Below are 12,556 nucleotides of genomic sequence, written 5' to 3'. Positions count from 1 at the left end.
TTTTTTTTGAAAAACTTTCAATCTATTCATCTTCAATCATGGCAGTACAACGAACACCAGAAATAAAAATTACATCCAGATCCGTAGACCACCTAGCGACGATTACAAGCACTGAAGCGAGCCGAAGGCGCGCCGCCGTCATCACCCCTCCATCGCTGGAGTAGGGCACAACTTGTTGTAGTAGACAGCGGGAAGTCATCGTGATAAGGCCCCATAGGACCAGCGCACCAGAACAGCAACCGCCGCCGATGAAGAATAACGTAGGTTGGAAGGATTCAACCCGAAGACACACGAACGTAGACCAACAACGACGAGATCCGAGCAAATCCACCAAAGATAGATCCCCCGGAGACACATCTCCACACGCCCACAAACGATGCTAGATGCACCGCCGGAACGGGGGCTAGGCGGGGAGACCTTTATTCCATCTTCAGGGAGCCGCCGCCGCCTCGCCTTCCTGAGCAGGACACAAACCTTAACAAGACAGGAAAAAACGACTGAAAACGGAGCCATCCCGCCGGCCCTTGGCAGGATCCACCGCGCCCCCATGGCCCTAGGGCCACAGGAGACCAGGCGGACCTGCAGCGGCGCCGGCGAGAGGCAGAAACCCTAGCTTTCTTTCTTGGAGGAGGAGGAGGACGAGGCTACCCATAGTGAAAGTAACATACGTTTGTTTTCTTCTTCTTTTCGGATGGCAACTTCTATTTGTAAAAAATGTCAGGGCCTGAATGCTTCGTGCCACACTTATCATTTGACAAGTTTAACCATGCTTAATACTCCCTCTGTTTCTAAATATAAGTCTTTCTAGAGATTTCAACATGGATACATACGGATGTATACAGACATATTTTTAAAACTTGTTTTGCTCCGTATGTAGTCTATACTGGAATGGAATTTCTAAACAAGACTTATATTTAGGAATGGAGGGACTACAAATTAATACGCTGACCGGTCGGTGCCAGCCCCCATGTGTCGTTCCCCTCCTTGGAGGCGTCGCTATGGTGTGTCCGCTCCTCGCTCTCTATTACTTGGTTGGTTGGTTGGTTGCCTCCGGGCAAAAGCCTAGGTCTAGTTACGGATAGCCGATGCCAGCGTCCTTCCTCTTTTGGGAGCATTGTTTGTGGAGACACGGCTTGGAGGTTCTATGTAGCATTCCTTTGGTGCTCCCCGATGTTCTGGATTGTTCAACGGGAGCGCTATGTACACCGCCGCAGGTGAGTCCAACTCTTTTTAGGCACTAGAGGAGGGTTGGTGTGTCAGCAAAGATAGTCGTTTGGAGTTGTTGCTCTTTGGAGGTGATCGTCGTTTGTCGATCGTTCCTCTTTTGGGAGCATTGTTTGTCGAGACACGGCTTTAGCATTCCTTTGGTGCTCCCCGATGTTCTGGATTGTTCATTAGGAGCAATACGTACACCGTCGCAGGTGAGTCCAAAATGATGACTTTCTCGGGGTTGTCCGAGTCATGCCATCCACCTGCCAACTCTTTTTAGGCACTCGAGGAAGGTTGGTGCGTCGACAAGGATAGTCGTTCGGAGTTGTTGCTCTTTGGAGGTGATCGTCGTTTGTCGATCGTTCCTCTTTTGGGAGCATTGTTTGTCAAGACACGGCTTGGAGGTTCTCTTTAGCATTCCTTTGGTGCTCCCCGATATTCTGGATTGTTCATCAGGAGCAGTACGTACACCATCGCAGGACCAAATTCGATCGCCTCAACCGGACCTTCTCCCCCACAATCCAGCGACTCCGGGCGGCGGAGCGCGCGTGGTTTGACGCGAAGAAGGCGGCCGCCGCCAGGGACGAAGCTGCAACGACGCGAGTGCCGGCGTTGAGGAAGGAATGCGACCTCGCCTTCATGCTCTCCAACTCACTTATGGAGCACCACCTCAGCATATACAAGTCCGGTGATGGTGATGACAAGTAGATCTAGTTTAATTTTCGTTTATGCTAGTATGAACTTCGGTGATGTTTAAGTGGCGCGAGCTGCTAGTTTGAATATGTCGTATGTGTTTGAGTTTGTTTGTGGTATCTGTTCTGTCTCGGCATCCTGTATACCGTTAACGGTACAGAGTAAACGAAAATTGCAGGACCACGATTTGCGGGATCTACTAGAGATGCTCTTACACCCTATGAATGGGGACGGACGGAGCAATGTCGGAATTTAGCCACATATAAGTGCAAAAGAAAAGGCAACGAGGGGGGGGGGGTGGCGCGGTCCATGGCTTCTCCTCACCCACCCAGCGCCAGGCGATGTGTTGCCCACCTTTCCGATGCTCCGACATAGGCCTATCACATGGTCTACTCCATCCCTTTCAGCTCTTCCTGGACATCGCCAATGCCATCCTAGGATCAACATTCGATGCTCAATGCAGCCTAAGCAACATGTTCTTCCAGCCCAACCCTAACCATGGCAATTGGTACTCACTTCATTCCTTTTTACTCCAAGTATTAGATTTGTCTGAACTCAAAGTCTTTGAAGTTCGACCATGTTTATACAAAAATATTGATATTCATAATGCAAAATCAATATCATTACATCCATCATAGAATATATTTTCATATTATATTTATTTGGTATAGTAGATCTTGGTAAATTTTAATATAACTTTGGTCAAAGTTTACAAAGTTTGACTTCTAGGATATCTAATATGCAGACTAAGAATGACGTACATAACTCCAACACGATCTTATTTGGAAAGGGGTCGTAGTAAAGGAAAGTGAGTAAGAAAAAAGAATGTTGTTTTATCTACACTACCCGTGTCTTGGATTATGTGGTGTGCACAGATTTTTGTTGGGCCTTAGGGCACTACTGGGAGCTGGCCTAGGCCTACTACCGTCGCTTGGTCAAACAGACAAGACTTGTTGCATCTTTGTACATCCAGTAAATTAGGGTTTTGGTTAGTTCCATCCTACACGTGGGTCCCAGCAATGGTGCGTCACATGTGGAACTCCAGCGATGTGTGCACAATGCCGTTACCCGCCAATAAATCAAGACGTCACCCCTCCTTGGAAACTTGTTGCATTCGCTGATCCTGCTAGACATGATGATTGGTCGGTGGCAGGACAACTTTTTGCGTTGCCTTTGGGAACATTTCTGGCCCGTGGGAGGACGCAAAGGCAATGGAGGGCGTGGCATGCAAACATGAACAAGGAGGCAATCTCCTCGAGCGAGATTTGCTACATGGGATTTTTCTTGGGTAACATGGGAAACGATTTTCGCTCATGTTCTTCCCTTGGTGGACCCTTCCCTGGACCCTGCGCAAGCGGGAGCTACATGCACCAGGTTGCCTTTGATGGACGGCGCAAGTAGAAGATTACACCCTAGGAATGGGGATGGACGGAGCAATGTTGGAATTCAGCCACATATAAGTGCAAGAAAAGGGAACGAGACGGTTTTACCTCTAGTCTATCCCAATTTGTTTGGGACTAAAAACTTTGTTGTTGTTGTATAAGTGCAAGAAAAGGGAACGAGACAGGGCTAGAACCACAGTGTATAAGAAAAAGGGTTTCCCCGCTTTATATTATAAAGCATGAACCACAACAACAAAGCATCCATACAAACGCACGCCACACACTCAAGGCAAGATACAAAAATGCCGGGCACCGACACACAACCACAACGACTACAAAGCACCTAAAAGATGAGAAACGAATCCGCTCGAGCCGACGGAGAACACCACCACGAGGAGCGATCGTCCGGGCGGATGTGTAACGGACATGCCAGACCGAGGACTCCAAGACGGTGCATCCAGGAAGGGCACGACCATGAATGTCGCCGCCGTCCGATCCGAGGATCGAGTTTTCACCCGGAGTAAGATGGAAGGGGTAGAAGCACCACGACGGAGTCTGCAAGGAGGACACGACGTCCATGGACGCCGTCACCGTCGACCAGTACACAGACTAGGTAGGTGATGTACCCCGGTGCTTCACCTCTTTCGCCGCCCCGGTCCGTCAACACCCGCAGCCATGCCGCCCAAGCAGCCATGGTTGCCTGCCCGCATCCGAGCCGCGCAGCCCGCCCACGACCAACGCACAACTCCCACCGCCAGGACCGCCGCCCCGCCCATGGGCACGACCGACGCCTTGTCCGCTCCAGCTCCCCCCCTGAAACCGAGTTCCGCCCCCGCGTCGAAGGCCCAGGGCACCGGGAGGCACCGGCCGCCGCCAGAGGCCGGAGAGGGAGGGTGGCCGAGCTGTCGCCGCCGCTGCCCAGAGACGCCACCAGGGGGACCCGCCCGAGCAAAGCGTCGCCACCCAACCGCGAGGGCCCGACTGGGAGGGAGCAGCTCACCACCTCCGCTGCTGCGCCGTCCCCCACCAAAGACCATGGTGAGAGGCCGCCCGCGACCAGGTCAGCCGCAAACCCACGGCGCCGGACGCGACACCGATGCGCTGCCAGAAACACCGCCGCCGACGCCACACCAGCCCGCACCACCACCATGCCATCTGCCGCCCGACGCCATGCCACCATCGCCAGCCTGCTCCGGGGCGCCGCCGCGCCACCACGCCTGACACCGAGCGCAGCGCCCCGCCCACGAGATCGGGTTCGTGCCAACCCCCACGCGTGGGGGACGAGAAGGCCCCGCCGCCGCCGGCGACGACCGTGCCCTTTGGCGGCGGGGAGGGAGGAGGGGGGAGGCGGAGGGGAGTTCGGCGGCGGAGATTTGGGGCCTTCCCCTGCGCCTCGCGGGTGGCGGCGGGGGAGGGAGGGAGGGAACCCTAGGGGACAAGACAAAGATAGCCTGATGTAGAGAGCCAAGAACCAGTGTATACCACCGGACACACTGGATAGAATCTGGTTATGGGATTCTAACATCAAACCCCACAAGGGAAGGAAACTAGCTACAGATATATACAGCAGGGAAGGGCCAAAACCCTGGCTGGGAGTGAACCGAGAAGAGCGCAAGGAGACAGGAAAGAGCAAGGAGAGATGCAAATGCCCTTTTCATATGCAGGCGGCGTTGTATATGGCGAAGGGGGTGATCGTGTGGCCGTGCTACTAACAAGAGAAAATATAGCATGCTATGCAAAATTGCCCCCTCTGAATTTCTCAATTAGCACGCTATTAACAAGAAACTATACACTGATTTATTTAGCGAGACAATTCTCTACACGCCTACAGTGTGCTATTAGAGGCGCTATAGTGCGCTATTTTTTTTCAGTGGCTAGTACAGGAGCATCACACATTAGAGCTGGGACTCGTTCATACTTACTAAAGAGTATGAATATAGCAGCATGATGTACTAAAGAGTATCAACAGTGCAAACTTAATACGAAGAATTACATAATAACCAGTTAAATTAACCTTGTATTGTGCCAAACCAATGTCTCTACACGGTTTCATGTGTTAGGCCTCTTTGATTCGTAGGATTGCAAAAACACTGGGGGCCTCTTTGGATTGAAGGATTTTCATAGGAATATTGGAGGATTCCAATCCATTGGATTTTTTCCTAAAGAAGCCCTTTGGATCAAAGGAACCACACCTCCAAAATTCCTATGGATGCATTCCTACACCTCAATCCTATAGGAATTTCAACATCCACTATAACCTCTTTTTTACACTGATTCGCGTAGGATCGAGTCACTTTTCCTGTGTTTTTTCTGTGTTCCATCCAAATGACCATTCTTGTAGTTTTTCTCTATTTTGTAATCCTCTGTTTTGCACCTACAATCCCGTCAAATTCCTGTGTTTTTTGAATTCCTTTGTTTTCTAATCCTGTGATCCAAAGAAGCCCTGGAATAGGAAAAACGTAGGATTGAAATGGCATGTCCATTGGATCCCTATAGGATTTGAGTTTGTTTGATTGTGGCATGGGGAAAGCAAAGGATTTCTTCCAAGAGGTTGGAGTGGATGTTAGAATTCCTGTGAAATGCAGTACAAATAAATCCTTAGGAAAAAATCCTACAAGATTCAATCCTACGAATCAAACGACCAACGTAGGAAAAATTCCTAAGGATTCCAATCCTTCAAAAATCCTATAAAGATCCTTTGAATCAAAGAGACCCTTAGGCTCTACTAGACAGAGGGAGGTATGGACCCTTGGCAGCATTGAAATGATTCTCGCTCCTGGACTCTCCGTAGGTGGATCTTGACTGACTAGAAACAGATTGAGCAGAGAGGTGGCGCAACTGGAAGATTACACCCCAGGAATGGGGGTGGACGGAGTAATATGGGAATTTAGCCTAACATAAGTACATTTAAGATTGCTTGACTGTGATTGAGAGTGGAGACACGAGACAGGTGGTCCATAGATGGATCGTGAGTGACTAGTACAAGCAGATCGAGGTTATGGTAATGAACAGAGGAAAAAAAAATCAAAAAACTAAGAGATGCGGCATACCTTGTCATGTGGATGCTCTGTGCACCGTCGGAGATGAGAAGGAAACATCAGCCACCGCCGGCCGCGAGATGGCAACAAGCAAGGCACGGCACCAGCTGTTGGGCAGCAAGGCTAGCGCGTGCATCGCCATCCATCCGGAGAAGACGGACATATATCCATGGATGGATCAGGGCGCCGCCCAGCTGAGGCTGGGCATGAGACAGATCCAAGGGAAAACCAGTCAGAAGTTACGGTAGTAATTAACAGAGGGGGGAACAAGAACCCAGGATGTGCAGCATACCTCGGTGCACCATCGGAAGATCAGGAGGAAACATCTGCCGGCCGGCCGGCCGCGAGATGAGAACAATACACGGCCGGCCGGTCACCAGGTGACTATAAGCAGAGCAAATCGAGGCACTCAGCAGCTTCATAGGTCGTCTAGTAATCAGATCTAGTAGAACACACGTTAAGTAATCGGCAACGATGCGGCCGGGTAAGGGAATCAATCGGTCGAGGGGAAGACAAAAAACTTGCCATACCTGAGCCTGAGCAAGGTGAGCTTGCTATACCGGTGGGAGAGATCAACAGCCATGGACGAATCGGCCGGTGAGCCTGAACCAGAACGAACAAGAGAAAACGAGAAGAGCGTGTGCGGCGACGGCGGGGGAGGAGGAGGAAGAGATGGACATAGGTTTTTTTTTTTCTGTTTAGGCAAAGATGGAGATAGGGTTTTACTACTAATAGTCCGGCTAATCACGTACGTCCAATCCAATTACCCGTATAATATGGTCCGTCCATCCGGCTGTCCGTGTCGATGATGCGACCGAACTGAAGTGCGCCACTCATGCATTCAGTAGCCATTGTCCTTTCCTTCGTGCATGCCGACCCTACCTGCCACCACTACTGCTACTGGTCCACCCTACTGGTGAGCATAGTTAATTTTGTTCGCTACCGTTTAGACCACGCTGTAGAGACCGTGAAAGTCATCCAACGCTGCGTAATTTAGACGTGTTTTCTCCTGCAAACAAGGATAAACGTGAGGAGGTTTGCAGGAGAACCGATCATAGACCCGCTTCAGACCGCCCTGGCCACAAAAACTCGCTCCCCCCTCCCGCACGCGCTTCCAGCCCGGCGACAGCTGGCCGCATTCATGCCGTTGTAGAGCGCGCCGCTCCACATTGAAGGCGACTCAAGGCGAACCCGGCCTCTCACTGCATCCTGATATGTGCAGGCTTCGGCTGCGGGCGGCAGCTCCTACGGCTTGGCGGCGGCGCTTGTCTGCATCTTTTTGCTCTGGAGTTTGGGTGTTGTGGCGTGTGAGTGACGCCAGGACTGGCTGGGTGCGGCTGGATCTGGCACCGGCGAGGGCCTCTCGCATGGCTCTACTCGTCAACTTGGCGTGCTGTTGGTGGCGGCAGGCGGCAGCGGTCTGGTTCTTTGGCTCATGAGAGTTGGCTCGGTGGCGAGTAAGCAGGCTGCAGTTGTCTTCCACCGTTGTTGTGGGGTGGAAGTTTTGGCATCTTGGGGGTGAAAAACTAGCTCCAGCTTGGCCGGAGCCGGCAACGTGACGTCCTTGGCCGATGCGAACCTCCCTGGAGGCGTTGTTGTTGGGATGCTTCTGTCCACCCCTTCCGGGCATCGAGGAAATGTTCCATCTCTTAGAACGGATGATGGCGACACACTTTGCAGCGTGGCCCTTCTTGAAGGCATCGTTTCAGTGCCGGCTTGTCGACGTTGGTGGCTGCTTGCTTGGTGTGGGGATGTTGGGGGTGGTGACCCTCGATCTGTTGGCGTGGTGGTTTGTTTGGCAACGATGGCAGTGACGTGCGGAGCTGGATACTTGCAGAGTTTTGATAGTCGGTTCTCTCCGACGTGTTTGAGAGGTACCCCGTGCGTTGTTGCATCGTCGTGAAGTTGGAGTTGTCGTGGAGGGGCCTTTGTGGTGACGATGACATGAGATGGATGGTAGGCTGCGGGGCCTGGTCGGCACGAGCTCTGCTTTTTTCTCCTACAGTGTTCATCACTAGAGCCGGAGTTGTCTGGCCGTTGGCGTGAGTGGTCAACTGTTTGACATGGATCGACATTTGCTCTAACATCTGTTGCAGCTACTGACGGCTTCGTCAGTGGCCGTCTAGGATGAAGTTGGAGTCGCTCACTCGTGGAGGATTGATGAGATGATGCTCAATGGCAACCTCAACGATGGTCTTCTTTTTCTCGATGGTGTGTGAGTCACGCCAATACGAATTGACGTTTTCGAGTCAGGCCAATTCATTTTGACGTTATTGGGTATGTGTCGTGTTATATGAATTGACGTTTTTCAGTCACGCCAATTTCTATTGACGTTTGTGACTGTGTGTCGCGCCATACGAATTGACATTTGTGAATTTATTTGAAGTTACGTGTGACGCGTCGTATGAATTGATGATTTCCAGACACGCCATTTTTTTTTACGTTTTTTATTATGCGTCGTGCCATACGAATTGACACTGCAATGTTTATTCGGTCAGCAAACCATAAAAGAAGCATGCAAACTATAAAACAAAAAGAGAAAGAGTGTACGCTGCAATATTTATTCGGTCTGCAAGTAGAAAAAAGAACATTCGAAACTGAAACCTCTCTGGGGGCAGTGGACGGACTAGTTTGGTTCTGCTAGCCACAAGAGGCAACTCACGCATGCGAGGGATATGAAGTAGTATATGATTATATTGTACTATATAGCATCATGTACTCTGTTACAGCAGTCCATAAAAGCATCTATAGTCGGGTATCTCAAATCCGCCTCAAACGCCGAAATGAATGACACAATCATTGATCGGTCAAGAAAATTCGACCAGCATAGGCGCCCCAAACGGGCCTCAAACTCTCAGACTGACATGCATCTCTCATATCCAGCCCAAATATGAAGCAGATATTGGGCTCCCGAGTACGCCCGAGCGCATCCGCCGTGTCGGACCCGGCCCACGCCGGTCCGCCCGACCCCACACATATTTCTCCTCATTCGCTCGCCGGAGCAAACCCTAACCACTTCACTCCACTCCTCTCTATCACCCAAGCCTCGTCCGGCGATCTTCGGCACGGCTGCAACGGATCGAGTCCTTCACCTCCAGATCCACCGACCCCGAGCTCATCCACGCGGCCCCGAGGAGGAGATGGTCGTCCATCTTGAGCGTCGCTGCTCCCGGGAGGAGGCCCGTGCGAGGCAGCGCTCGGATTGCTTCCGTTGGGAATCCATTGCATCCGCTCAAATGGTGCATGGATCCGGTGCTACGTGTGGGTCGCTGCCTCACCGGAGGCGGTGCAGTCCGTCTGGCGTCCGAGCGGTAGCGGCCGCACAACCCCTCCATTGGCACGACGAGGCCATGGACGTACCATGGGCATCGTCCGACGAAAACATGGCGCGACGTGCCCATCGTGCGAGGCAGCGGGCGCGGGAGTGGACATCGGTGAGGCAAAGTCACATTCTCCTGGCACCCCGTATGGTGCACCAGTCTGGGCGCCGCAAAGTGTGTCGTGGTGGATGTCGCCGGCTCGTCCCAAGACGGATCCATCATCGACCTGACGTCCACCGGCACCGTTAGGGTTATGTGCTCCGACAATGAAGAGTAGGGCATGGGAGACGGCGGCGCCTTGAGTCCCGTGAGCCAGCTCGTGTCCCATGCCTTACTCTACCTTGCCGGCGACTGGACCAACACTCTAGGGAGCGCAGTCGGCCGCCGGACGTGGGAACGGCGAAGCCACACGAGGTCCGCTCAAAGATCGATTTACGTTGAATGTAATAATATGAATTTGAGGTTTATAATCTGAGGTGTCCGATTATAGAATCAAGTATATAAGGCGTGACCGGTCATTGTCCGCGGACCCGCTTGGTCGCGTCCGCAGGCGCTTGAGTGGTTGGATTTGCCAAGTTCAGTTGTAGATGCTCTAATATCCGTCGAGCTAACTTTTTAAACTAGACACGTCAATTCATAAGACGTGTTACCCCTTAAAAATGTTGAACCATTTATAGTAGTTCCACTGTCCTGAAATACTGCCGGAGAAATAGATAAAAATAAATATATGTCAAATTAAAATATGTCCAAATACATTCATTTTTTTAAAGTATTTTTGTACGAAGAGAGTATATGCCCGAGGGGCCAGAAATGCATACGATAAGGAGTACTTAAGTTAAATTAGGCGAATAGATGCTCTTGGGGTTAGGGGGGTGCGGTGGGGGGACAGACTCACCGCCCGGCAGGAAAGAGCAGTACTGTACTTGGTCCGCCACCCAACGCATGCACACATACACTTGCACACCCACCGTCCGGAAAGCAAAAAACGACTTCAAATCTCCGAGGCGCGATCAGCTTCGTACCGCATTTTCTTTTGTGAAAATCATGTTTTGAAGTTTGAAGTTTTATATCAAAAGAAACCTTAGTTCATACGCATGAAGGTATTTGCAAATATAATTTACCATGCAGGTCAAAATGTGTGAGAGCATATGAAGATATAAATCTCCGGCAGTCATGTAGTACGACAGGTATCTCTTTTCTTTTTTTGCGAAAAATCATATTTTGAAGTTTAAAAATAAGGACGCCGCTAACTGCCACACGTGTGGGCGTTAAGGAATCTGTCCACACGTTCTGTGTGGTGCCTAAAAGGACCAGCCAACACGTCTGTGTGTGGGCAAAACAACTAGCGCCCTCACGCCTCTTTTTTTTTCTCCCGATCCCTCTTACACGCGTGCGTGTGGGCGAAATAGATAACGCCCACACGCCCGGTACGTCAGACCTCGTACCTCGTGGTCCCGCACGCCCCGCGTGACACTTTAACGCGCGCCCCGCAGTTGCCATGGGCCGGACCCTTGTCCATGTTCGTTTAAGTGCAGTTGCCATGTTGCTGAACTACGGTTGCCATGTCGGACAACTACAGTTGCCATGTTTGCTCAACTGCAGTTGCCATCTCAGGTCAAAGTTCCAGATTGCCATTTTTTGGACAACTACAGCTGTTGCCATGTGTGGTCTGTTCTACTGCAGTTGCCATGATTTCAAAACTTTAGGAGTTGCCACCTACTAACACTAGGCAGTTGCCATATAGCGCTACAAAAAAAGGCATGACAAAAAACATGTTCGGGTAAAAGAGAGAGTTGCCATGTGCTCACAAGCACACTAGGGCAGTTGCCATTTAAAAAGAAAGAGTTGCCATCTGCTTACGTGCACGCTAGGGCAGTTTGCCATGTACCATGCCAAACATATGGCAACTGACATGTTCGAGTAAAAAAGAGAGTTGTCATCTGCTTGCAATCACACTAGGGCAGTTGCCATGTACACTGCAAAACGCATGGCAACTGGCAGCTTGGGTGTGGGAGAGGAGGCGGGCGTGTGGGCGAGATGGCAAACGCCCACACACCAGTCCTTGTGCGTGACTGAAAACTGGTGTGTGGACGAACTGCTAAACGCCCACACACCGGCCCCTTCGTGTGGTAAAACGGATGTGTGGGCTGAAGGAAATATGCCCTAGAGGCAATAATAAAGTTATTATTTATTTCCTTATTTCATGATAAATGTTTATTATTCATGCTAGAATTGTATTAACCGGAAACATAATACATGTGTGAATACACAGACAAACAGAGTGTCACTAGTATGCCTCTACTTGACTAGCTCGTTAATCAAAGATGGTTATGTTTCCAAACCATGAACAAAGTGTTGTTATTTGATTAACGAGGTCACATCATTAGTTGAATGATCTGATTGACATGACCCATTCCATTAGCTTAGCACACGATCGTTTAGTATGTTTCTATTGCTTCCTTTATGACTTATACATGTTCCTATGACTATGAGATTATGCAACTCCCGTTTGCCGGAGGAACACTTTGGGTGCTACCAAACGTCACAACGTAACTGGGTGATTATAAAGGAGCATTACAGGTGTCTTCAAAGGTAGATGTTGGGTTGGCGTATTTCGAGATTAGGATTTGTCACTCCGATTGTCGGAGAGGTATCTCTGGGCCCTCTCGGTAATGCACATCACATAAGCCTTGCAAGCATTGCAACTAATTAGTTAGTTGCGAGATGATGTATTACGGAACGAGTAAAGAGACTTGCCGGTAACGAGATTGAACTAGGTATTGGATACCGACGATCAAATCTCGGGCAAGTAACATACCGATGACAAAGGGAACAACGTATGTTGTTATGCGGTCTGACCGATAAAGATCTTCGTAGAATATGTAGGAGCCAATATGGGCATCCAGGTCCCGCT

General features: G+C 50.5%; 1 protein-coding gene across 1 annotated transcript; it reads right to left on the bottom strand.

The window, feature by feature from the left end:
- Nucleotides 1–326: 326 nt before the first annotated feature.
- LOC123070497 (uncharacterized) lies at nucleotides 327–7,040 on the bottom strand. Its single transcript, XM_044493741.1, has 3 exons — nucleotides 6,853–7,040; nucleotides 6,615–6,764; nucleotides 327–6,522 (listed from the first exon to the last, which is right to left on the bottom strand). The coding sequence occupies exon 3, from the start codon at nucleotides 4,807–4,809 to the stop codon at nucleotides 3,796–3,798; it is 1,014 nt and encodes a 337-aa protein (XP_044349676.1). The 5' UTR covers nucleotides 4,810–6,522; nucleotides 6,615–6,764; nucleotides 6,853–7,040; the 3' UTR covers nucleotides 327–3,795.
- Nucleotides 7,041–12,556: the final 5,516 nt, after the last annotated feature.

The sequence above is a fragment of the Triticum aestivum genome, chromosome 1A (genome assembly GCF_018294505.1).
Source record: "Triticum aestivum cultivar Chinese Spring chromosome 1A, IWGSC CS RefSeq v2.1, whole genome shotgun sequence".
NCBI lineage: Eukaryota > Viridiplantae > Streptophyta > Magnoliopsida > Poales > Poaceae > Triticum > Triticum aestivum.
This window is presented reverse-complemented; position numbering and strand designations above follow the sequence as displayed.

Excerpts from the sequence above, each read along its gene's own strand:
- LOC123070497 (XM_044493741.1), bottom strand. The coding sequence starts at position 4,809 with ATGTTAGAATCCCATAACCAGATTCTATCCAGTGTGTCCGGTGGTATA.